Below are 27,547 nucleotides of genomic sequence, written 5' to 3' on the forward strand. Positions count from 1 at the left end.
ACATGTCATTCTGTCACTGGCCCGACTGCTGGATTTCTTATTGTTAGTCCTCTAATTTATTCCAGTGACTCTGCAGAACTAGGGCCTGACTAACCAAATCAAAGCCCCCACTTAATTGAGTAAACGTCTCAGTTAATTTAAGGCTCTGAACAGAGAAAATCAGAAGACAGCTAATAAACAGTTGCTGTATTTAAAGGAATGACGATTTTAAATCTACTGATTATAAACACGCATCGTCAAATTATGCCTGTCTCCTCTCTTAAAGCCATAACCACTCCCCTTCTTATTCAGTGCTTCCTCAGCTCCTTCAGTCTGTCTCCACAGACGACGGGACAGAGCCTTCTCCTCTGAGATCCCCGTCAGTCACAGTCCCAGCCCTTCCCCTGGGTCTGGCAGCGATGGAGGATTTATTTTCCCAACCTGCCTGGAAGAATTGTTCTTTCCATACCGCTCACCCACTGCTCTCTCACGTTGCAACTGCCATACAGCACCTGATGAGGCACTCGGACACACTGTTCACACAATGAACAACCTTCCAGGATGTTTTAAGAACAAAATCATTTACTGGAGGCATGAACATATGGAAAGGTGCAGAAGAATTATGACGCATTACATTTCACTTCTGAAGATGAGGGGCTGTGCTGGCAGATAGAGGGGGCTCCTACAGAACCAGGGCCAGAGCAAGCGTGCAAAGCCCTGTGAAGGAAGCAAGGCAAAGCCAGTGCAAAGCTACCCACAACCTACCAGCCATTATGTGACCTTGTGCTGTATCCTACTTCCTTACTCTTCTAAAAGGCAGAGCGCTGATAATCAGCGTCTGTCTGGAAATTCAGAAGAGGCACAAGTTAAGTTGAAGGAAAAAGAGCACACTTGTTTATTTAGAAGTCTAAGCAATCATAATAAACATATGCTCAAATAATCAGCTCCCGTGTAATTACTCATTTGCAAGCATAGTTATTAGGTAGGTAAAATCAGTCTTTTTTGGAAATGCAGGTCAAATATTTATCTCTGAGATACATTAAATTCAACACAAGATTGAGCTAAAGGCACATATTAGAGTGCAATATTTACCAAATTGAAGTGTTTAGACCTTTCAGACCTCTTTTAAAACCTTGACCTTGGAAACAAATAAGGACAGTGTTATTTTAATGTGCATTCAAATTTTAACAACACAGTCACACAGCTCTAGTGGAATCCACATCGAGTTTCCACTGTAGATTGCTCATCATTTCATTATGGTTCATTATGCTGATAACTGTCAGAAAGCATTAGAAGCAGGGGCCTTGAGTAATAGCACTGAAATGGTAATTTAAAAACAATATACTTTCTGGAGGAAATACAGCAGTGCACTAAATTCAATTAGAAGAGGCGAATGTAAAGACAACTAAGTGACGTTTGCTGTTTCAAGTCAGGCTCTTCGATTTCTTGATAACCTAAACTGGAGAAAGACCTTTCAAAGCAGGCACTTTTCTCTTGCATCTCACTGAATTTGCCCTCATTATCTCTAAGCTTCTCTGGTATAAACTGTCTTAAATGCAACCGTTTCAGAAATATTTCAGGCCACGCCAAAATACCAATCAACCAGTCACTGTTTGGGTGGCAACAACGGACTAAATTTTTCAGGGTCATTTACTGAGACAAATTTCAAGCTGGACAGCCTGTGCTGGTAATCTCTCTTTTGTAAAGGGCTTCCAATTAAAAATCATTAATAATCGGAACCAAACGGACAATATAAACAATACAAAACCATCCCGTACTTGCTCATAATGTGAGCATTGTTTGGTAAGACACAGTCTGAGAACCCGACTCATTAATGGTGGGGACGTGGGACCAACGCCCATTAGCTTGGGCAGAAGCTGCACCTGCCTGCACCAGGCTGCAATTCGGTCTCCTACCCGCATCCTTACGGAGAAGGAAACTTGGGAACGAGGCTCAGGATTGAGACTGATTGTTCGTCAGCCTTGGGGATGTGTGTGCTGGTAAGGCAATTTATTCCCCATTAGATTGCTAACCCTATGAAAAGCCCATCCCCTCAGCAAGCACTGAAGCATAATGAAGGTCTGAGTATTTGTCTTAATGCAACTTTTGCAGTGCTTCCAGAAGGAAAAAACGTCTGTGTTTTCCTAAGTTTATGCTCGAGTGTACTACGGGTCAATCATACCACCTCCATGCCCAAGCACACAGCTGACAAGCCCACTGTGCCTCAAAACTCAGTCTAAATTCCCGAGTTAGGTCAAGGAGGCAGACCCAGGGTGGCTCTGCTCCTCGGTGGTGACAGACACAATGATGAATATCCCCGTGAGGCAAGAGTGAGGGAAAAGAGGCATCGGTAAATGTGTATGTCAGGGTTTCTATGCCCGGCCTTCCGACACAGCCCACTGTCTCCTATGCTCACATCCAGCCATCTTCTGCCCTTTCTCGTAGGAGATTTAAGGCAAACATAACCACTCACTTCAGCAGAGATAAATAGAGCAGAATGCTAAAAACGGAGCACAAGTTATTTGTTGTATGCCTGGCTTAACTGAAGGTTAGGCACAGTTGCTACAACGCAGCAAGGGACAGAGATGTCAGATCATGGTGTTAAGGAGCAGGAAAACGCTGGAGCACCTCTTCTGACCAGCGCATCAGGACGTGGGTATTGCTCAGGACTTACCATGGGATTTGTGAGAAGGGAAAGGAAGGGGAATTCTCCAATTCCCCTTCATCCACCAGCACAGTCAGGCTAATGGAAAGTCCTAACAATCCTCCTCCCTCAACCCACAAGGCTAGATAAGTGACAAGGCCAGCCAGTCTATTACTAAAGGAAATCAATAGCCAAGGGTCAAAGCTCTACAAAAACACATCCTAAGAAGCCTGAAGTTCTTCATCTCAAAAATTGTTTAGAAATAATAAAGAAAGTATCAATCCTCAGTCTATTCCAGGTGTTCTCTCCAAATTACCTGATGTTACTTATATTCACCTGGTCTAATAGTTCTCCAAGTGAACAGAAACCTGATTTTACAGGCCAGTGGAGCAGAGTCTATCTTTTTGCTAGAAGAATGGATCTCAGATACTGCGTTTTATTTCTTCATTAGTGTGCCGTCACACTGAGTGATTACTAAATGCTGGGCTGAATGAGAATACCAGGGTTAAAGAGACCATAATGAACAAAGAAGGTGCCTGATTATTATGGCTGTCAGCACAAGGGAATTGGGTTTGTCACCTGGTTTAACCAACTGGTAAGAACTGATTAGAGTCTGAATCCGTCTGAACGAACCTTTGATGTTTATGCTCCCTTCCGTCCCCGCATCTTGTCAGGAAGGGTGGACAAACGGGGAGTTTCTTCCGGAGGGGCTTCCTTCAGCAGGAGCCCTTTAAACAGCTTCTGTCACTTGCCTCAAACACCGGGGAGGTGACCACTTGGTCCGGGAACATGGCAAGCAGCGGCCCCACCGTCCCCGTGCACCATGGGCCTGCGCCACATGGGCTGTGTCGCGCCCATGCAGGTGGCACCACCACAGCCATGTTCAAGCTCTGCTGAGGCAACCTCAAAGAGAAGGTGGCAGCGAACAAAGCTGCCCCAAGAGCCAGCTCAGAAACAACTTCTGAGTCTTCTTTCACTTTGGATCACAGCAAAAACAGCTTTTAAGCTGCGGGTGAATTCGAAGCTCTGAAATGGGATCTCCAGAGACAGGCCTGTTTCCCAGGGCCAGACGGCCGTGGGATCGTGCTGTCGGCCTGCCTCTGCGTGCCAAGTCCTCCTAGATGCTGCAGAGATGAAGACTGAGAGCAGCACCGTGGCCCTTGCCCTCTCTTTTTCACTCTTCATATTTGCAGTGTAAAAGACCGAGATCGGGGACTTCAACTTTGACTGACCTCCGAAGACCAGAGTGGGGAAGGCTGCCAGCAGCAGGCCCAAGACTTGACAAAAAAGGGCTATGCTTGCAGGAGAGCATGCTGCAAGCAAACATACATATCATTTGTTCACAATTCCCCCATCTGGAAGTGTTTTGCTCTCCCTTCAGACTTTGGTCCCTGCACATGCCTAGTTAAATTCAACCAGCTGATTACTAATTTGATTTCGGTTTGGTCGGGATATCACTCACTGCAACCAGGGCTTCATGAGAAACTTTTGCTGCTATAATGTTATTTAGGATGTATCTTGTGACAACAGTTTTATTGTTGCAAAAAGACATTTTCCCTAACAAAATTGTCAGGCTTTACATCTTCCACTGTAAATTGTGTTATAAAAAGCATGATCTTACCCACTTCAGCGAGGTTTCACAACACAGCTAGACCTCCATCCCCAGTCAATGTTTGGCAAGGGTCACAGGGACCTCTCTGCTTTCTTGCTAAGCAAAAGCAGCTGCTCCTGCCTATGCCCAGACCTGCTTAACCACCACCCAGCAGAGCTTACAGCTGAAAGGAAGGAGATTGCCGAGGAAGAGCTCAAATCAAGGGGGTGTGGGGAAGGGATGAGTGCTGCTGAGTTATGGACATGCTTTGTTTCTGCCTTGTAAGGGAGAAATTAAGATTTAAACAAATGTGAGTCATCTCTCTAAAATGAATTTGGAATATATTAAAACGTTACAAAAGAAATATCTCAGCCTTCCCTCACAGACACACACACACTACATAAATATACAGCTGAGCTCCAAAAATCTGGAAGCATTTCCAATGGCTTTCAGGGAAAGCCACACATGGATATCCCCTAGCAAAACACAACCCTTTCACTTATTGTTTCAAACTGCTCTGCTCCTATAGAAACGAAAACCAAAGCTCTAGATGATCACGATTTAACACCAGGGCATGTCTAGAATCCCAGGTCTTTGGCTGCCTAAACCATTAGCTGACACAGAGGAGAAGGAGCTGTTCCAGTAACTCTGCGGGTGCGCTCAGCGCGCTACGCCTCTTATTCCCCATGCTGAAAACGTTCTGGTGGAACTAAAGCATAATGCCATTTGCTGTGCACGATGTATTTATATACAAAGGATAAAATAAACCCTATTTTGTTGGGTTTGTTTCATTATGGTTTCAGATTTATTATTACCATTCTTTTCAGAGGAACGTTTTTATGCTCCTAAGGATCACCAGCAACATTTTGAGCAAATTCAGTATTTAATGGAATTATAAATATTATATATTTACCCTATGTAACATAATTATAAGAAAACCTGAAACAATTTCTAGAAATATCAACATTTTAGATGATGAAAGGTGATGCGATCTATGGGACAGGTGCTCAGACTGGAAATTAGACCCGTAATTAGACCCAACTCTGTTATAGACGTCTGCAAGTCACTCCTCTTGCAGCTCCTCATTTATTTAGACTGTAAGCTCTCAAGGGTCAGCACAATCACGTCACTGTTAGGAATTCTGGGCTGAAAACTAAACGTTTTCTCTCCCAGAAGATGATCCAAAATGCAGACTGCAACTGCAAAGGACTGCAGGAGCTACCGACCGCTGCTGTCAGAAGTCGGACACTTCCTGGACACAGCTCTCCAGGCAACATGCCACCCATGCACATTTGGAGAACGACAGAGGAAATAGATGCCGAAAGGGAAAGAGACTGTTTAAAGACCAACTTACGAGTGCAGGGCATGGATGCTGCATCATTTTCAGCTCGGAAAAAGCCCCGGTCGCAGGTGCAGGAGGTAGAGCCTTCCCAGATGGAGTAGCTGTGAGGCGGGCATTTGGCACACGCAGCATCTGTCGAGAGCGCCTTGTAGTATCCGATTTTGCAAGCTACATGGAGGAACAGGAAGGGAGAGTGTTACTTGCCCAGGATGTGATCATAAATTGCTGGCTTACTTATTCAAAATCGAGGAAGGAGACATTTCAAAAAGATCTAATGATGTCCTCTTAGCCCCAGGTGAAGAATTAACAATCATCACACTCTTAATGAGTACTCCTATGTCAGGATATACTGATTTCTAATTCCAACAAGAGCCATTCTGAAAGCTGGCTTGGAGATGGTAAAAAAAAATATGGTCTTGTGTTGACTCTGCCAGAAAATCAGCTGCCTCTTTGTGCTTACCACGGAGTTAACACATCACTTAACCCATGTCCACCTGCAATCACACACACACACACGGAGCACAACAAAAGGGGTGCGATTGGTTTATTCTGTGACCACTTAAGGAATGGCAGCTGACAGCCAGACACTGCCAATTTTGAAGAGGGAGTGGGAGAGGAACCCACTGCGATTGGCAGCGAGGCCCTCAGCCTGCCATGCCCGGAAACAGCTCGTCTCCCTCCTGGCAAGGCAGGATTCGTTTGGCTCCTTCCCCCCCGGGGAGGAAATCAGTGATGCTCTCCCTCCCCGAAGCCAGGGCCCATCAGTGACTGCACCGCTGGCACGAGGACCCATGTGCGGCTTGGAAAGCTTTCCGTGACATCATCTTCACAAATGCAATGCTTACACGGGTGGCTGCTTCTACATCACTTGGAAAAAAACTCATTAGTATCACTAATAACACATTTTTAATAGCGGCTAACAGGTATGGCGTCCCAGAAACAACTCCCTTGGCTACAGATAAAAGCCCACCGTCACCACTGGCGTTCAGCGCTATGGAGAAGAGGGAAGACGTGAGCACACGATCGTGCAAAAAGGAAAGGTGGTCCCAGCACTTGCTGCGTGACTCATTTTTGCCACTTATCACCTACAGTACCTTTAGGGCTCGCCAGATGCAGCTCCCACCTGCCCCGAGCCCACCCTGGGCCACCTCTCCTGCTTTGCCTTCCATCGGCCCCTCTCCTCCTTCCCTCTTTCTTTTATGAAGCTGTCCAAATTGGGAACGGGAAGGGATTTGAGGAACACATTTATGAAGAGGCAAGTTCCTTCACACACTAACCAAAGCCATTTCTGGCACTTCCTTACTGAGCCCTGATTTTAGGATGTGCCGTGTGCCACCCGTGAAAGCACTGGGACATCAACCCGCTTTGGCTGCCCCCGGACCAGAGGATCGTACCAAAACACATCGCCCGAACGACTAGGACATGCTCCCAGAGTTTATATACATCCCACAAGCAGATCAGGTTCAACACGCAAGGTGCTTTTTGGCCACGCTTCCAATGGCCTTGGGGATCCCATGAAAAAAGCAAGGGGAGCTCTGGAGGGAGGACAATTACCTTTCCTTTCATCCTATGACTGCAATGTGTGGAGAGGGAGCTGTGCTACCGCTGCATGTCCCAGCCGAGTGGCAGGATCTGATCTGAGATCTCACTCCCAGGTTTTGTGGTTGCAGCTCAGATCAGAAACATGGCCAGGCTCGTGCACAGCCAGAGCAGGTACCCACGGATGGGACCCTACGGCCACACATAAAGAGAAGGGATGGGGAAAAAAACAGTACAAGAGGAGAGCAAGCTAACTGCTCCCATCCATTATTCAAGGTTTTTAAAATAAAACACACAAACTAACATTACTTTGAACATGAGCATGACAGTTCACAGAAATTATTAAATGATGAGCTGCCTTTTGCTTTTTCACAGTATTCGAGTACTCAGAGACAAACAACCCTGCACCAGCTGTAATGTGTTATTGGAAAGGAAGAGAAATGGCACAGGTTTTTGGGACCATTCCTCCCCCTCTTCTTTACAGGGACCAAACGGATACCGTGGGTACTGCAAGGTCAACAGACTCTAATCCAAGGATTTTTTCCCCTTTGTTTCATGCGCTGTATTTTGTTTTCTACTATATTAAGCCAAGATCATTAATATTTCAGGACCTGAAGAAAGCTCTCTGAAGGCAGGGGCTGCTCCTAAAGCGCACACAGCCATTTTGCTTCAGCTGCACAAAATCAGCGGCTGCCCTCTTCATTTTAGTGTGCCCATGGCAGCACATGGCACTAAACAGGATTGGAGAACACTGCATTAAACCGAGACACCTCCGCGGTACTGTCACCTAAAAACTTGAAACTAATCCTGGAGGAGCAGCTCCTCGCATCAAGAGCTTCGCTCTGCTCAGGCTGCGGCCGGGCGTTTGGGTAGGTTACTGGTTCAGCAGGCAAACAAGCAGCCTGGACACAACCTGTCCCTGAAATTCCTCACGGCTCGCTCAGGACAAATCTCCATTCTGCTGCTTTTCTGGGAAGGATTTGCCGGGTGAGACAGGGCATGAATGGCGTCCTTACACAGCTTTCGAAAGATACCATTGTAAAAAGATTAGTTCACATGTGCAATGCAAACTTTGAGTTCAATTCCTTAGCTTTGCCTTAATTAGTTCTTTCTGTTAGCTTAAAAAAAAAAAAAAAAAAAAAACACAGAGAAATCTTTTCTCACATTCAGATCACCCACAACCATAACAAGGTTACAACCATCTGCACTATTTCCAAGGAAAATTGTCAAACAAAAATATTTTCAATATGAGAAAGCTCTCGGCTTTTTCTCAGAACAAATCACATTGATTCTAAATGGACACCAGCATGAAGTAATTACGCTGATATCTTTGAGTTCCAACGTATAAATCTATTTAATTTGTATTTCTCTGAAAGTGAGACAGGATTTACCAAACATTGCTGGGTGATTTTTTATTTATTTATTTATTTAATTTACCAGTGATACATGTTAAAATTGCAAAAACTGTTCCAAAGAATGATGGAGCTTCAGTCAAATCTCTATGCAAATTTTTCTCAAGCTGTTTTTCAAACCCCATTTTCTCATTAAAAGCTGATTTTCTGACTCCTATGGTTTTCTTTAAAACAGAAGAAAAAAAAAAAAGAATGCATGTGTGGGCTGGAAAGTCTGCTTGCTTGCTCTCGCCAAATGCTGAATTTTCCATTAGAAAATTTCAGCCAGCAATTTCAGAATTTAAAAACCTATCTCCTAATGGATGTGGTCCCAGTAATATCCTTTTAGTCACAGCTACAATAAAATCTAAGTATTAAATAGTTTTTTTAAATATTTTAAATATTTTTTAAATAGGTTTTGATTTTTCTCTGATTTGGGGAAAAAAAAATCTTTAAAAAGCATTCTTCTTGGATATTTAAAATTGTTCAAAAAAATAAATTGGGCACAGGAAACCCGGGCTGCAGAGCCGCCCCCTTGTAAATCACGGTGCCGAATCTGCGACCTCCAAGCGCGTTCTCTGCAAGGGGGGCGCCCGCAGCCTGGACGGAGCCCAGGGTGGGAGCAGAGCTGAATGAGAAATGGGCTCCCGCCGCGCCCCCCTGCCCAGAAGGCACCGGCGCACCACCAGCAACATTTATTATGGCAGGCAAGTGAGTAACACAGCTAACAATCTGGGGGGTTAAAGTCAACGAGGGTAGCCGACTTTGATGAAAAATCCTGGAATAATATTCTTGGTTAAGTGAAGGACAGCGCAAATAACGTAAGAACAGACACGTCAGTGTCGAGCTCCTAAATTTCATCAAGAAAAGAAATTTGTGCGTCAAATGCTTTGATAGCACATTCCATGTTTTTCTATCAGTGGTTACTTTTTCTACAGCTCCTGCCCGTGTGAAAGTATTTTAAGCTCTTGCTTTAATTGCGCCCTTAGGAATAAAAAGTTAGTTTTATTTTCCCCCTCTAATGTTCTTCCTATTCTTTAAAAGGATGGATTTTCTCTCTCAGATTGTAACAAAACCACATCTGCCACATAAGTAGGCAGCATCTTCTCAGCTCTCTTTTACTGTTATTACCATTTCTGAGCAGATTTTTGTGTGTTAATTATAGAACTCAATTGTTTGGATAGCCTCTTTTGATGAGCTTTCTGCCCCGAACCATGAACCCCTCTGTTATTGTACAGCTGTTTTAGTTCCAAATGCTCATCAGGGTTTTCTAATTGTCAAGCTGTCCCAGTGACTAGTTCTTTTGACCTAAAAGTCAAAGAAAGGGAGTCACCCTTGTCTCCCCGACATGAATACCATGGGAGTCCCAGTGGCCCCCCTCATGCCTGCGAGACAATGCCTTTCCAGATCATTGCCACTACAAGCATAATTGGTTTTTGGGTGAAATGAGAAGATTTTAAATAGGATGAATTAATGAGTTTCTTGTAAAATTAAGTCGTTCTCCTGGTCCAATCTAATTACTCACTGTAATGCCCCTGAGGGTGATAAATAAAGATCCTTAGAAGCCAGCGGGTGAAAAGGAAAAAAAAGAAAAAAAAAAAGTGGCTTCTATTTCTTAAAAGTCAGGTTGCAGAATTAGATGCGAGGCACCAAACGCTGTTCCCAAGTAAAGCCAGATTCCTTTGATGTTCATACTGAAAGATCTTTACCTCCTATTTTGCCTCCTATTAATAATGACTGTATGATCTCTACAAATTAATATGAGCTCCACGGCTTTAACTCCTGTCTATCTCCAAGGGGAAAAGCTGAGCCCATATCCCTGTGGCACTGCCACGCGGGAATGAGGAAGAAGGCAGTGTCCCGAGCACAGAAGGCGCAGTGGCTGAAGGGTCACAGCAGCACGTGGAAGCCTCCAGCAGTTCAAAGGATGAGGTGCTGGCTGCTAACTGCAAGCCACTGACTGCCACGGCCTTCCAAAGCCCTGCACTGACACCAGCCAAACCCCTCAGCACCCTCAGGTCCCACAGACCTGCCCACGTCCCGCTAACTTCCGTGGGTGCCCCTCCTGCAGCACCTCGCTCGCAGACCCTGCTGCACCCGGAGGGCTGCGCAGCCAACGCGATGGGTAAAACCAAGGCCAAACACAGCATCCAGTGAACCTCAATTAGCTTTTATTCTAAAAACTATTCAGAATTATTCTTAAGTTTGCCATGCAGCTGATAGATCAACTGCTAAAAAAACTCCCCAAAAATACACACACCGAAAATATCATATTTGGATGAATTAGCAAAAACAGCCTACATATGCAATGCCCATCTTTGCTCTTGCTGTATGCTACTCGCTCTGCTTTGTCAGTTGGACGTTTTCCACACCATGATCGCTGCCGATCTCTGATGCTGCCCTGATCTTCCATCAGCACCGCCAACACCGCCCACACGAGCTGCTCCCAGCCCCACGCTGGGAGGCTCAGCTCCAGCATCAAGACATTGCAAAAGGAAAAGCAGCCCCTGGACTTAATATCTGCCGCATTTATTTTTATTTTTTTTTTGTCTGAAATTAAAACAAAAAGGCAGAAGGACACCCTGGCCACCCGCAGGTGTCCTGTGCGGCTCGGCAGAGGCTGGGCAGCACGCACAACTTCAGCGCCTTCACGCAGCTCAGCGATTAGGGACGTGCTGCTTAACTGGGCGCTCACCACCTCCACGGGGTTGGCAAGAATTAATACTCTCATTCATTCATTAATCCGACAAAAACAGAGTTAAGGCATTGTTTAAAAGTGTATTCAAGCAATAAGCCCTGGTGAGGTGAGTCCCCTCGCCCCAGAAGGTGGCATCGGGCTGCTGGTCCTCACTGCCAGCATCGCTGGGAGGCTGCCGAGCCCAGCCCTCGGACGCTCTGCGCCTCTGCTTGAGCTGTCGCCGTGCTCTGGCACAGACTTCATCCAACTTTGAAAGTTTAATCACCTTTCTCCAAGCGGTGAGGTTTAGGGGATGAGTCAACTAATCAGTTTCAAATAATTACTCAATTAGAAAAACAATTTGACAGTTTCCCCCGAACAGAAGCAGCAAGAGGAGAATTTCTAACAGATTTTTAAGCCAATCTAAGATCTATTTTTTTTTTAAGAAACAGAAAAATAATGGGTTTCTTGTTCTGCTAAGAAACTAAATTTTACAGGAAAAAAAAGCACATTATTACTAAAGTTTTACAATCTGCTCTAGTGAAAGCTGATTAATTGTCCTAAATCTCCACATTAACAAACCCTAATCCCCTTGTCAGGAGACCTGCTTACAAGCGCCTCTCCCCAGCCCTGCCAGCACGGAAGGGAGCAGAGATCTGTATCTCAGAGCACTGTCCGGCCAGCCTGGGATTACCTCTCATCTCCTGAATTTTAACAGCTCCGTAAAAAGGCAATTAAATTTCCTAAATTAGATAAAGCCTGCGACACAGCGTAGTAGCAGCTTGAAATGGAAGACCTAACACTATTAACACGGAGCCCCAGCATTACTGTTTAACGCATCTGTTTGCTCCCAGCCCGGGCATCAGCTGTCATCAGCTGAAGCCTTGTGCTAAAAAAGAACGAGTGCTGCCAAGGTGCTAACGCGCATCCAACGTGTTATTTTCGGTTATTTTAAAGGTGCCTTTACTTTATATATGCTAATGAGGAATTGCAATTTGCCGCGAGTAATTATTACATTAATCCCCTCTAAGGAATTGTCTATTGACAAGAATTTGTGGATTCATCCTGCCTATAAATCCTTTAATGCTGTTTCCTTTGTGCAGGAGGAATGCCGCTCGCTGCAGCAGAGCTGGGATGTTTTCTGCTACTGTTTGAACTTGTACCACCACTGCCACGGAGCCAGGTCCTGCCAGCACACCAGAAACCAGCTGCTTCTGCAAGTGCACACGCACACATCCACGTACACGCGCGGCTTCTTCCTTTTCATACTTGGGTTAACTGGGGACCGTCCGGAACAAAGTTCGAGCCGATCCCTCTGCAGCTCCAGCAAGATGCCTTAATATGGTGTAATCGTCACATCCTCTCTCCATGGCTGTGCCACGCGACTTAAAAAAGAAAGAAAAGCTATTTTTATCTCCCCAGAGAACTGCTTGACACAAAGGTTTTGGAAGATGCCTAAATATAGACAGTTCTGGTGAGATCAGGGTGTATGCAACCAGATAACAACTGCACTATTTTTGACTGTCTCACATGGACCCTGGATGTGTGGCTCTGCCCCGCTTCAGAGAAAATAGGCAGAGGTACTTCTGGGAGCCTCCCATCAACATCACTGTAAAAAACTATCAATCCTCTCCTAAGTAGTACATCAATCAAAATGGTGGCGTGCAAATCATGATCCATTAAGTACTTCACACTTGATTACCCCTGACATTTTAGAGAGGGTCATACACTGATGAGTTGCTTCTCTCTTCTTTGCCCTTTGCTATTTGGAGTGCACGACCACTTTTAGTTCATTACTGATGCAAAGATCATCACAGAGCTTAATTTCAACAAGAGAGGAAAACAGCAGCTCGATTGTTTGTCCTTTTCTCCTTCTACGTCCCAAGCTGTACGTTTCTTTATCCTATGCAGATCGCACCTTTCCGAGGAGGTGCCCGACACGGTGCCGTGCAGATTTGTTCAGATTTGGCGTTCTCCACCAAAGATGTTCTGAACGCGGAGGAGAGTGACTCAAACCGCCCACCACTTCTCTTCTTTCCACAACTCTAGCCTAGATGTGAAAGCGAGGCTGGGGATTTGCTCCACACTGGTCTAATTCACAAAAACACTCAGGGAGGCATCTGGAAGCCGTCCTTCTGCGCTTGCTCTCACTGCAGCCTGGTGCCTCGCAGCGAGGTGAGATCTTCTCCTTCCAGCTGGTCTGGCCTCAGCCTCTGCTCAGTAACTTCCAGGCCATCTCCCTGAGGGTGTCGGTGCAGACAACCCCTTCTCACCAGAGCTAGGGGCAGGAGAGCAGCAGAGAGCAGGGAAGGGAAAGCAGGGCTGTTCCTCAGTGCCCCTTATTTGAAGGGAGCAACTGCACCGACACCCAGAGCGTAAACTTCAGCACCCCTGCCTCAGTTTATCCACTTACAAAGTGGCAATAAAATTCACAATAGATGCGTTGAAAAGCTGTTGTGAGGTTTAATTAAGCAATAAGTGCGTACAGAGCACTCGGAGATCTCCAGATAACGAGGCGCCCGCACGAGAGAGGAGGTGATTACTTCTGATGAAACAAAATCTCATGGCAACAGCCTGGCAGCCTCAGTGGGGAACATCCAGGGCTGTCTCAGCTCCCCTCTTCCAGCCTCGGCAAAGGAGGCTCACGGAGGTTGTTTACCTGCTCTTTACATCACAGGCTTTGGCAGGATAGTCGGAGGGAAAGCAGAGAAATGCCAGCATGGGCTGGATGCTCCGAGCTGTGAAACGCTGTCCCTATTTAAAAATCAAAAGAGCCGGGAATCTGCTCCTGTCAACAAGCCTTTCAACAGAGAGCGCATAATTTAGCGGGAATAGATGAAATCTCCCACCTTAGGGTGATCTGGGTGGCTGCGAGGGGAAACACATCTTGGCAGTTCCCACATTCTTTTGTCAAACGTCTCTTGTCTGGGAAAGAGCGGAGCGCCAAAAGCCCTTGCAGGTGAATACCTTGGCTGTTTCAAGTTGACTTGATTTAGAGCGATAGCACGTTTATCTGGGCGTTTGGAAAGTTATTAATGAGATCAGCAAATCCTTTCCATGTATAAATTATAAATCACCTTCAGCAATGCCATGTAAATTATCAAGTCAAGTGAGAACATGCTTATTTATCTGTGACAGTCTTTTATCACCAATAAATAAAAGCAAGAGAGGGAATTATCTGCGGAGAAAGACATCCCTCGGAGCACAGGTGCCCAGGGTTAGGTGCCGGCTGGCAGCGCAGGGCTGCCTATCGCGACGCCCCGAGGGATCAGCGAGGAAGAGCGATGGAGCAGCGTGCTCCAGCCCTGGGCAGGCGCTGCAGGACAGCTTCCAGCTCACCACCGCTGAGATGGGTGCTGCACATCTCGGGCTGGCCTGCAGGACCTGCTTCAGTGGCCCCAGCAGAAATGAAGTTCAGAAAGAATAACCAAGCAGGCTTACTCTGGTTTCATGGGTGGCTGCCAGGAGTTTTGGATAGGGGAAATTACAGCATGAGCCGAACTGAGCTTTTAAATCCTCTCCTATCACGAACTCCCGAGACACACCAGGCGCTAACTCATTTTAGCTGATGTACGGTATCTTCGTATCGCGACGCAGCCCGTCCATCTTCAGGGTCCAGATAACCCACAGACTTACAGCACAGCTGCTGCTCTAAGAGCACGGGATTTGGCCCAGGTGTTCAGCAGGCATATTGCTTGGTAATATCTGAAAGCTTGTTTGTTTGTTTGTGGAGATGGAGGCAGCCATTTGATGAACATTTTAAGCCAAGCTTTTCTTCAAGAGTTCTGGGATGAGAGAAGCTTCGTTTTGCGTAAGAAGGTGTATAAATAAATGAAATTAAACAAAATCTCAGGGAAACAAGCTGCAGAAGCTGATGTTTGACATGAACAATGATTGCTGCGATTGGCCCTGGGTGAGCAGTCCTCTACCTGGCAGTGGGGTGAGAGGAAAGCTTCCTTTCCCATTCCTGCATGATGTACTGTGGCTGCTAGTTAGGAGAAAGTGGCAAAACAAACATCATTTTGCTTGTAATCTGGAAAAGCATCTCCTACGAAACTATTGGCAAATAAGCCTGACAATAACATCACATTTTTGGCTCAGAAGCCCTCCTAGCTGACATGACGGATCTATTTATTCAAATATCCACTCGATACATAAATTAGCACAAGATAATAAACAAAGAAATTCATTGTGGTAAGCAACTGCTAGTTAGAAATGGCCAAAAGCACCACTGACTTCAATCCAGGCCACAAAAATTCACCCTAGGAAAGGAATTTGGCCCCGAGTCTCAGCGAGGCCTGGCGCGTGACTCACATCCTCGCCCATCGCCCGCGCTCCTCCCGCTGCGATAAGCGCTATCAGCGCGCGGCTCTTCTGAGCACGACTTATCTCACGCACCACACCATATCGAGGCTTAATTGTGCCTCAGCAGTTAACACAGGGTGCTACCGGTGGTATCCCAGCTGCGTTTGGGATAGTCTAAGAGAGCAAGGTTTTAAAAATACGGTCACTAAGGGGACCTCACACCTGCCGCCTCTTTTCAGCACATACATCTCGCTTTCCTTTGAGGTCCCAAAATCACATCGAGTAACCTCTGCTTCCAAACCCCAGCTGAGCAGAAACGTTCCCCTTTTTCCCTCTCCCTCTGTCAGCTGTTAGTCAGCACATCTCAAATGAGAGAAAAGCTTCGCTGCCTTCCTGGTACGCCTGTGCCTGTCGGGCTTCGTGTGTGCAGCTTCCATGAACAACCCTCGAAAAGAGCCCCGCGGCCACCGATGGCCATCAGGGACTTCTCCCCCGTGCCCACCCCACAGCAGCGCGACCTGCACTTTGCCTCTGACCCCAACAGCTAGTCACTGCCAAATCTGTCAGGCTTCCCCAGGCAGAACTCCTTTGAGGACCGCCCTTTGCTTGAATTTTCAAACACAGCATCATGAGATTACCAAAATCTGCCTTAGCCTATCAGGAAAGCACAGGAGAATCTGTACTTTTGGATGCTAGTGCTCAGACCAGTGTATTGATTTTCCTTGTTCATTATATGCAATTACTTCGAACTTTTTCTTGCCTGCATTCTTTTGTTAAGAGATATACACTCAAACACACAAACCCAGGGGTTTGCTAACAGAACCAAACAGAGAAATTTGTTCATAATGAAAAATTGGGGCAGTTGAGCAGCGCAGAGTGAAGAAAAGCAGGGGCCGCAATGCATTGGTTATGGCGTGTCTGATGTGTCAGGTTTATTCCCTAGATGTATTTTTCCTTTGTGAAGGTGCAGTCAAACAGCAGCCACTAATGGGCCAGTAAATTTGCACGGTGCCAGGCAGAGCTCCGGCTGCATGAGATCAGCCACTAGCTGGGGGAGGGGGGAGATGGATATTTCACCATATTTTATTTTTATGCATTTGCTTACATTTTGTAGATGTGCCACTTAAAGAGAGCTATTTTTTAAGTTGTGCCCAACTCATCATGGTACATAAGCAATCTTTTGAAAAGACCCATATGAATCACCTTTGTCAACAGTAAGTGGGTTTTGACATTGCGAATGCTTGGTGACATTACTCAGAAACACACAAACACGCCTTTTCCCCGGTGCAGTCATTTTAGGGCTTCAGAAGGGCATGACGTTTGAACATATAACTGAAGGAGAGGAAATGACACACCTAAACTAGAAGTCCCCTACCCCAGATTGCCTTCAAGCAACAGGGAAAGTTGCTCCCATGTGGGAGCAGTCACGCTGGGCTCATCCCTGGCCTTACAAACCAGCTCATGATGTCCCCGTCCCATGGGCAAGGGTGACCCAGGGCAGCTTCTACCCCTGTAACGCACAGGACACCCATACAGCGACCAAAGACACTGAGTGCACAGGACGGAAGAGCTGCCTGCTGCACCAAGAGCCTTCCCAGAACTGCTGCGAAGGAGCAGCCTCAGCATCCACCGATAGTTACCGAGCACTGGCGGAGCTGACGCTGACTCAGGACCCAGCTGCGCTCCGCGTTCTGCAATCGGGGATTAGGTGCGCTGCCTCCAAGCTCGTCCCCCTCCTTACACGTGCAGCCGACGACAGAAAGCATCTGCAAGTCAAAGCACTCACAGGCTCAAGGTCAGGGTTTTCCAGTCTCAAGAATTCTTCATATGTGCAGAGTCTAAAGCACCAATCCCAACAGATTGATGATTTTTTTTTGATTTTTTTTTTTTTACCATCTCTCTCAGGAAAGCAACTATGAAGGCAAGCATTATTTCAGCTTCTTGAGGGGGACTTCCCTGTCAGTGTGTGTTAGCGACTTGTTAAACAAAATGTTTTGCAGTAAATCACATGGAAATGTGAACTCAGCAAATGCCAGAGGCAATGACAGGCGGATACAAATGACAATTAGAAAGGTGTGTCCGGATGCTTGAGGTATGAGCAATGATAAAGTGCTTGTGAAATTTCACCTGCCTGGATTGGGACAGAGGTTGTGGCCTTGGAAAAAAAAAATCAGATGTGCTAATTAAAAAGAAAAATATATGTCTGAGCAGACATCCAAATATTCCAGCCTCAGCAGGGAATAAAACCTACAGATTGTGGGAATTAGTCTGAATCAGACCTCATTAAATGGTCACAGCAAGGCTGGAGAAAGAGAGTACAAGCCAGTGGTTACTGCAGGCATCTCCTTCCTTAGCTGGTGAAAAGACCGAATTCTTTTCACATAATCATTCATTTGCACTCACAGTTTCTCAAATGGATTTAGCAGATCTCTTGTCACCCTCTCTGAGCTGACTTTTTAGAAAATATACGGAACTGATAACAATCCTCTCAAATTCTGAGAAAGAAAAGCAAGACATCCTTTAGCTGATTAAATGTTTAACATTAACAACATCCATTACCATCACCAGCAGCCAGCGATGACTAACAAAGAAGAACATGAAATCACATTACCGCATTCAGCAAACCTTTAGAATATGCCACTTTTCACAGTCAAAAATAGCATACCTTACCAGCCCAGCCTTCGTCAGCCCATTCTGTCAGCAGTAAAAGCTGTTTTCTAGGCCACAGCGCTTTCCATTAGTGCAATGCGATTTGCCACAGCATTTTTAGAAAGCTGAGGTGAACGAGTGATACAGAGGGGGCAATGAGTAATCCAGAAATGAAAGTCTTCAACTTCTCATGTAGGGCAAGGTCACAGAACAGCTGCCTATGGAAAACCCCATGCAGAGTCACTTGCATACCACGCCGTGGCTGCGTATTCCCAGGAGCTTTACGCTAAGGATATTTTAAACAAACTTTAAAACCCCTCTCAACAAATGATTTTAAAATGTGGCCATAATGACTTCTCATTTGGCTTTATATGCTTGTGCTTATAAATTCGTCACCTGGGTAGCTTTATCTCCCACATTAGCTGATGTTTGAGAAGTTTTGATCATTACTCACATTGTTTGAGCATTATATCTGTTCCTAGTAACAAGGAGAAGAAAACAAACCAAAACAAACCTGACGGTATTTCTGAAGCTACAATATCTAGTTATCTAGAATAAAATCCTTCCTGAATATTTGCAAGATGTCACACCATGCAGAAGCAGTGATGAAAGAACTGGCAGCTTTTTTTGATAGAGAAGATAATCATTTATAAGCTACTAACAAACTAAACAAAAATTAACAAGCTCCATAAACCAATTAAAATTCAAAATGTAAAATGGATGTAATGACTCAACAGCCTGATCACTACTCTCATAAAACCAGCTTAATAACATACGGTCTGAGTCTCTCCACATCGACACCAACATAAATTTAAGTAGCAAATTGAAATTCTCGTAATTAATGGAGTTTCACTGATGTAAAAGCTGTAAGACAGGAGAATCAGACCCAAGGGCTGTGCACAGAGAAGACTGACACGAAATCAGATTTGTGCAAGGCGCTATATCGGAGAGCGGCTGTGCTACATGGCACTGCACGGGTACGGGGCCAGCTATCAGGAGCCTGCCGCAAGGTCTGTGCAGCAGGTGCTGCATTATCGAAATCTGTCTGAAGGCAATTAAGTGGGCACTGTCATTCTCATTTAAGAGCCCATGCACATCCTCCCTGGCAGTGAGAAAAAAAAAAAAGCCTGGAATGACGGCCTAAATATTCTCCAGGGGGTTTAAAAATAAAAAACAACAGGAAGATACAAGACCAGGAGGGACAGAACAGCATGTAAACTTCCTATTTTTGTACTTTAGATCTGTCTCATTACTACGGAGGAGAGCCCTCCCCTGCTCTGCCCCCTTTCAGCATTTGGCAAGTGACATTGCTTAAACCTTGCTATATGCAACTCAGACTTGAAAAATAATTCTACTTCTAGACTTAAAGATTCAAAGATGTTGCAAGTCTGAACACAATACATCTGTCCTCATCTCCCAGATAACAAAAGCTAGGCTTTTTTCAGGTGTTTCAAACAATCAATAAACATTCTATGCATATTTAAGCACATCTTTATAATGCTTCTTTATAAAGACAACCTTGGCCCTCACAAGAGAGGCTCTTCATGATCTTAGATAAGACAAGGTATATTAATTGGGGACAGGGTATATTAATTGGGCAATGCCTCACAATTATGTGGGTTTTGGTTTGTTTTTAATTTGGAAAGGCCCTGCCTCTCACTGCACTGACCAGCCATTTGCTAACTCTCAGTGAAGGAGGAACATAATGAGGCGTTTGCAGGGTGAATTTCAAGCACGCTTAGTTGCCACAGCATGGTTTGAGCAGTGCTCCTGAACCATAAAGCAAGCTGTTGGGTTGAGATTTAACAATCTAGTTTACCTGCTGGATGTCACTGACCGCCTGAGATCAGCTTTTAACTTTGGATGGAGGAAGAGAGTTCAAAAATTAACTAAATGCTCCGTCAATACCTGTCACCAAAGCCTCTGCCAGGAATGAAGCAGCTATTATTCATCACTTACACAGCCCATATCAAAGTTAGCCCTCAAACTCATGCTATTAAAGAGTCCATGCTACGCAGTAATTTGGGGCACCGCTTGCCTTCAGAGAAGGCAGGCAGGATGTTTAAGCAAATGTTGCAGCCCGTGAATCAGAAAGCCTCCAGAGCTGGGGTTTGAGGCGAGCAGCTCCAACCTGCCCTCCCCAAAGCTGCGCCCCGAGCTGAGGAAGCAGAGCTGGGCCAAGCAGGAGGGAGCACAGCACCTCTGAAGTCAGGGGCTGCTCAAGGAGCCCCGGGCTCCAGGCATTAAAGGAAGCGGCCTCAGGCTCCTCCTGGTCTCTGCTCATCTGCACTGGCTTCTCAGACCAGAAAACCTGCTGAGGGCAGCGGCAGCCTGCGAGCCTTGGGGCTGCAGGTGTTGGCCCTGCGGCGCTCGGGGCTGCGTGTGGGGGACAGCCCTGTGGTAGGCACAGGGTCTTACAGCGCTGCCAGACCTGGTGTTTATCAAAATCTGGTCCTTAGCTCTACTCCCTCCGTCCCTCCCTTTCAGGATTTTTGGACCAAACCAGTATCAGCCAAATACCTTTGCTATCTATAACGATTTGCTCAGCTGGTGCTGCCCCAGCACAGCCAGCAGCTACATGCAGGGCTTGCAACCTTACCCCTCGTGTGTTCACAGCCAGACCTCGTCCTCCCTCCTCAACAAGAAATTTTTAGTCACTGCAAAATAAACGCAAAGAACCAGAAAAACATTTCTTTCCTTTATAGACTTTCTGCCGATGCCCGCCCCACGGACAAGGCCAAGACCCAGGCCCAGCACTGCCATGCCAGGCCCTCTGCACTGCTGCAGGTGCTGATCCGAGCCCTCGATTCCTGCTACTGCCTCCTTGTAGGAATGAGATTCCCAGCAAGAGCTCCCAAGAACAGCCTCGGGTACAGAACAGTGACTAATTCTTGACGTTTCATGTCGTACACGGAGATCCCCTAACACGCAACAGCGCTTGCAATCCCTTCCCGCAATACTCTGCATTGCTGATGTTTTTCTCTGGAAGGGTGTTTCTAGCAGTGTCTTTGGGCAATTAGAAACCTAAGTTGCTTTCCCCTTTCCCCTCCTTCAGCCCCAGGCTGCCTGGGGCAGCCACAGAGGTGAGGGGCTGAGGAACACCTTAGGAGTCCCCAGAAAAAGTGGGGAGAAAGCCTGCAGGATCTGCTGGCATTAACCAGCATGTGGGAGCTGGGGCAGGAGGGCTAGTCGAAGGAGGAGGGCTTATGCAAGGAAGAACATCGCAGCAGGCAGGGCAGGAGAAAGCTTGAGAGGTCCACATGCTGTCCCCTGGTGTCTGGGGGTTTTCAGGCAGCACTAATGGGAGAGGTACTCAGCACACAGCACCTTCAGCCCTTCACATTTACACAGAACAGTGAGGTTTTACTGTCAGTCAAACAGGGTCACTGCAAATGTGTCATCTATCATTGCTCTGGTATTGCAAAATAACACATTGAGCCTGTTCAGAACTCTAGAATAGTCTTTAAGAGTTAAGAAACTTTAAAATGTTCATAGTAAAATCAGTATGATCTGCTGGCTACAAAATACACTGCCAGCACATTAAAACTAAAGCCCTATCATTTGCTAGAACTCACTTAATTCAAAAGAATAATCTTTCTCTGGCACTTCACTAAGCTCATGAGTTTATGCTACCAAACCAAATGAGTGCTGTAGACTGAAGTTACTCTTTGATCTGGGAAATAAATCCATAGTGAATTCAGGTTCAATTATAGTGTTTTAACGTATGACAGCCACAGTACTGCAACAAGTTAGCAACAAATGCCACTTTCATAGAGAAAACATGCATTAACATGCACAAGCTACAAGGAAAGTCAACTGGTTCTATGCAGGTTTATCAAAAAGTACTTTGGCACTTTTATGCAATCTTTTATGTGTATTTGTCAACACATTATAGTGCAGTGCTAGTTACTATGTACAATCCACTACTACAAAGCAATTTCTAGTTTGGGTACTGAAAAGTAAAATCTGCTTTACTGATATTTGTGTGTGCGTGCTTACATGCATATTCACAGATGCAGTTGTTGCTACTGCTGAAATTTCATTTGCATGCAAAACACCTCTGGTGCAAATTACCAATAACATAAGGGAGTCCATGAAATGTTAAAGACTTCAAAGGATGAGAGAAAAACTATTTGCATTTTGGGATTGATCCAAAGCACATTAAAGTCAAGGGGAGTCTTTCCATTGGCCGCAACAGATGTTCTGACTCGAGGAAGTTTTGATGCAAGTTATTGACATAACAGTAGACCAGCAAGACCACAAAATCCATTTTCTGAAGAAACTCAACATAAACATCGATAAATGTTGATTTACTGGTTTTTGTCATGGCAGTTGTCTCCCAGCTTCATCTGGGACAATCCTTGCTGCATCTCCTGCTGCCTGCAATGCTTCTTTCTATCTGGATACCCCACATTCATTCCGGTTTTTACACCTACACACTTTTCTCTGTTGTTAATGGCTTTTACATTCTTTCTCCCTCTACATATACCTAACTTTCTAATAGCGTTATCTAATTCCACAAAAGTGACTTATGAGACAAGTACCTATAAAGGACAACATTAAAACTGCCAAAATATGTTTTGATAGATCGCTAACTATAGAGCATACAGATATCAACTGCTTTCCGTCTTTGAAAAACTACTAGTGGCTTGCCTGACAAAAATAGACAAGAACAGCTAGCAGTTTATTTGAGAATAATCAGCTTAATATTGCTTCTGTGATCTATGTCCCATTCGATCGATGTTTTAGTGCATCTTCTCATTTGGCTTAAACATAACAATGCCCTCTACAACAGGGCAGAAATACTGTTCAAGTGAAGGATGGGAAGCAGAATGTGGTAAAATAAAACAAGGGACTGAGCTTGCACAAATGCAGGTACCAGGAAGATAAATAATGCCATGTTTATTTAAATAAGCTTGAATAATTTATTCATGTTAGAAAGGAACATTTTTCCTGGCATGACCCAAAATGAAATGAACTAGTAAGAGGAGCATTTCTCTAGCAAAAATGCTATTAACGAATGCTATATCTATCCTATACGTGTCACCTGTAAACAAAATCAACCCCACTGCAAGAGAACAAAAAATGCACTAGAATGTAGTGTGCATTTTTCTTCTTCTCTATACTTCAAAGTCATAAGCACTCCTCATATTTCACGGTAAGAGGTTTTATTTCTTGGTTCCCACAGCTCAGGTAATGATATCGTAATTCAAAGGTGGTGTAAAGCTCGCTATAGCTCTGACCTCATAAACAATTTTAACGCCCTTCTCCATACCCCAACAGATACAGGGCTGCACCTGAGCAGCCAGTATCTCCTTAGGAGGTACCTGTTTACTCAGCTTGTAAGTGAGCACGTGCTGCCCATTAAAACCAACCTGGATGCAAAGAAAAGGTCGCCATTTGCGCGCAGGAGGCCATCTTTCAACAAGCCAAGAGAAATTTGCCAAATACCTGAGCTGCGTGGGAGGGAATGGGAAATGAAGCCAAAACACAGCGCAGCCTCACACAGCAAGGCACACGGCACCGCCTCTCAACAACCTGAGGGAGGCATGGGCACTGCCAGGTCCCTGACAAGGCCCTGGTTAGCTGGAACCACCGCGTTAGCAAACTTGGAAACTGAAGTGTGGGGACTGAGCTCTCAGAGCCCAGAGACCTCATCAGACTGAAACAGCTTCTCTTGGAGGGAAGAAGCTGTGAGGGAGTGAGACCAGGTCTCTATTTCCAGGTCAAAGCCTGGGGGCTACATGCCAGCTACAAGAAGATGGTGATCCCACAGCAACCCTCCAAGAGCATTTACTGCAGAAGTCAGGTGAGCCCCCCAGTGAGTCTGTTCTCCTGCCCCACAGGAGGATAACATGTATCTAAATGATGCCACAAGATTTCCACTGTCTTGTTCTGAAAATCCTCCAGTGCAGATATCCCTCCATGTCCCAGGGCAACCTGTGTTGGCAATACCATCTTCTACAATTATGATTTTTTTTTTCCCCTCAGGTCTAGCTTAACCTGCTCTTTTTGCAATTTAAGCCCATTATTTCCTGCCCCATTACCAGCTCTCTTTGCAGCCAATTCATACACACCTCTGCTTAAAGGAAAGAGGCATTTCAAGATCTCTTCAGCTCTAAGCAAGAATGAACTTCCAACTCCTTGAAGAGATCTGAACAGTAAGTGCTAACATAGCCTTCATGGCCCTTCTGCCCGTGTATCCAGGAATCAAGGTCTGAACTAGCAAAAAGACACCGCCTAGTATTTCAAGTATTTCCTCCTGGAATAAAGCCAAAGACATTCTAGGTGATGTGAATAAGAAAATCAGAATTCACGACATTCAGAAAAAAACTTCTTGAGTAGCAAAAAGGAAAGTAGTTCCTTAAAGAAAATTAGGTTCCCCATATCATGTGTATTTGTCTGTTATCAAAGGTCTACTTGCAAGACCCATGACTGATGGATTCATGGCATTAAACAGTTTCTTTTGAGAAATCACATACAGGCTGAAAGAAGTATACAGGAATTAACAGCTAACACAGAAAGAAAAGGCAGGTCACAGCAACACTGGACAATCTTGGCAGTAAGTGTACAGAGTGTCAGCAGTGCATACGCTCCAGAATTAATTTTATACCAAGCTTGTGTTTCTTCAAAGGATCTTGACTAAAAACCTTGTAAAAGGATAGATGGTATTCTCCAAACATGGTTGTGATGTGTGACTTGAGCGCTTGCTTCATGCAGCTCATCCATATCCCCACCGCTGCAGCTGACAACTTCCCTGTACAGAATCCATCAAGGTGCTAGCACCAGCCGGCTCCAAGTCTACAGACTGCAGAACAACCGGGAAATATTTAGCTTTCTTCTCCCCAATAGCTGCTAATGCTTCAATGCTGTGGCAGGGGAGCACAGCAAGATTTTGCCTCTTTTATCATAAAGAGCGTTAGGGTATTATATTCACATGTTTGCTTCAGATTGTGTTATAATGGGCAAACTCTGCCCACCCTCCATTGCACTTTGATGACCCCCAATGACTCTGTTCAAGAGATGAAGGTATAGTATTTGACCCAATTGCATTTTAAAGCCTAAATAAGGCTCTCACACTCTACGCTGAGACAGGCAAGTTTCTTCTTTGCCCTACCCACAAGTTACTGTGACACAATACTTAAGATGTATTGCAAATTTCTGAAGAGTTGCTCCTTCCAAACACCTATCTTCCTTGTTATTCAGCTGGCTGAAGGGCAGTTTGCTGTCATTTGTGACGGAGGCACAGAGACAACTGAATAGCAATTACTCAGCATTTGTTAAAAAGAAGGCCTCACCTTTAATAATTGCACAGTCACATTTCTTTGTGCAGGGTCAACCAGAAGTCCGGAAGGGAGACTTGCTGATTGACACAAATATGTATTTCAAAGGGTGAACTACAAAGTCAAATAAAAGGCAGTGTTTGCCCAAGAGTTAACTTAGCCATTTGGCATTCGCAAAGAGCTCAACAATCCCACGGAAAAACGTCTCTTCTTTGCTCTGCTACAATGCATTTTTAACCCAAACTTTAATACAGGTATACAGAGAGGTCACATTACCATGATCCCTGCAGAAGGTTAGCTAAATGCACAACCACAAGAAAGGAGTTAATAGTGACCTTTGAAGAAGCAAAGCAACATGGTGGGCAGAGCTCCACCTCCTGAACATACCCACAGTGATCAGGCAGCAGCTAAAAAACTCGGTGCAAGTTAGGGCTACAGAGCTCCTCTGATTGCTTGGAAGAACAAACCAAACTCCAACGAAACAGGCAAGATGGAGAGGGGACCTTACTTCACACTTCCATACACCAAGTACAGCTCATCCTGAACCCACAAGACCAGCTCTGCACAGTTACTGATCTAGTGCAGCCTTGCAGGAAGGAGACATGATGCTTAGTAAGGCCACATACTGCTTCTGGGACTGCACCAGTCATGTTAAAACAAGAGCAGGTCCCCACAGTTGTGGCCCTGCAGTGCTGGATCAGACCTGCTGTGCACCTGTTTCAGCCTCCGTTGGGAGCCAGCACTGCTCTCTGCTCCCAGCCCTCAGTGCCTCTTGCTTGCTCAACGCTCCTGTCCCTTCTGCTGTCACTCCGAGCTCCGCTGCAGGTGACATTCAGGATTTTGTTCTCCTTTCTCTCATAAATCAAAGTGCTTTATCCACCCTAAAGCTATGAATGGGTGCTTTCATAGTGCCCAAATCCCTTTGAGCTCAATTTCCCAAGCTATTAGGTGCACTGAATTCAAGGTCACTGGGTGCATTAATTCTGGGTACATTAAAACCAGGTACCAAGCGCTCGTCTTCAAAGAGGCACTGAGAACCTTAAGGTGAATCACCTAGATGGACAAAGCATCTGCACACAGGCAGATTCAGCCAAAAGAATGGAAATACTCTCACGGGTGATTAATGACGCTCCTGAAGTTATCCATGCTGCCTTCACATCTTTGTTGATTCCTTTCAGCTTTCCCCCTACCTAGACAGGCCTTTGAACCTCAAAGTGTTACTGCACAATGTACTTTATCAGCCATGTCTATGCTTATGCACATTCACCCAGCACTCAAAAACATTGTGTCCAGCCTTCAGTACTGGAACCAACAGTTAAACAGGCATGCATTTTCAGAAGTCATCTAAACTTGAGTCAGCGTGACAGGAGCGGGTATCTGGGATCAGTGCAGGAGATGGTTTCTAGCGTGCCATGGGAATGACTTCAGTAGCAAACTGCAAAAAAATAAGTTACTTTGCATTAAATGTAACTATTGCTACTCTGAGATTAAATATTACCTGGAAAGTACTCATTAACTGCAGAATCCTTGATTAATGAGCAGGTGGAGCGTGTACAGGGACCTTGTCCTGATTTCAACTGTCTTGTTAGCTCTACCCTGGACACTTCTGATCACCACAAAAATAAACGAGGAAATCCAAGAACTAATTATGAGTGGACAAAATGTGTCAACCTAATAACTGTGTTATGGTACTTCAGAGATTAAGAGGAGGTTGGCAGGTGTGCAAAATGCAAATACCAAAGCCACTAAAAAGAAACAGCAACAGAGTTTAGCTAATCTCCTAGCATCTCTGCTGCGCAAGACCACAGGAAGACTCCCAAGAAATTGTCTCCTCTTCAGAATAGCTCAGGTGCAATTTGGGGGCACTGCAATCGTTTGTTCATTGCTCGAACGTTGTTGGATACAGAAGGAGTCTTAGACCCTCACCACAGCTTCCAAGGAGGGGCTGTCTCTACCAGCAGGAGGGCACTCAGGTCACAGCCTTGGGGCAATGCCCAAAGGCTTTGGAAGGGCTTTTGTCAGCACACAGAAGTTTGGGGAGCAGAAAGCCAAGGGGTAGAGGAGCTGACCAGCAGGTACCAGTGCGGGTTTTAAGGCACACACACACCAGGCTGGGGAAGCCAGAACCATCTTCTTCAGCTTGTCAG

The 27,547-nt window shown here is 45.4% G+C and overlaps 1 protein-coding gene across 4 annotated transcripts in view; it reads right to left on the reverse strand.

Annotated features, from left to right (window-relative positions):
- EPHA4 (EPH receptor A4) overlaps nucleotides 1–27,547 on the reverse strand; it is a 95,232-nt gene that overhangs the window by 54,377 nt on the left and 13,308 nt on the right. For 2 of the 4 annotated variants that reach the window (XM_027464077.3, XM_038183505.2), the window contains exon 4: nucleotides 5,569–5,724. The exons of 1 other annotated variant lie outside the window; for it this stretch is intronic. In XM_027464077.3, the coding sequence (XP_027319878.1) occupies nucleotides 5,569–5,724 (156 nt within the window). Of the gene's footprint in view, nucleotides 1–5,568; nucleotides 5,725–16,607; nucleotides 17,235–27,547 lie in introns of those variants that run through there. One more of the 4 variants, XM_038183507.2, reaches the window with a different exon arrangement.

The sequence above is a fragment of the Anas platyrhynchos genome, chromosome 9, assembly GCF_047663525.1.
Source record: "Anas platyrhynchos isolate ZD024472 breed Pekin duck chromosome 9, IASCAAS_PekinDuck_T2T, whole genome shotgun sequence".
Lineage (NCBI taxonomy): Eukaryota > Metazoa > Chordata > Aves > Anseriformes > Anatidae > Anas > Anas platyrhynchos.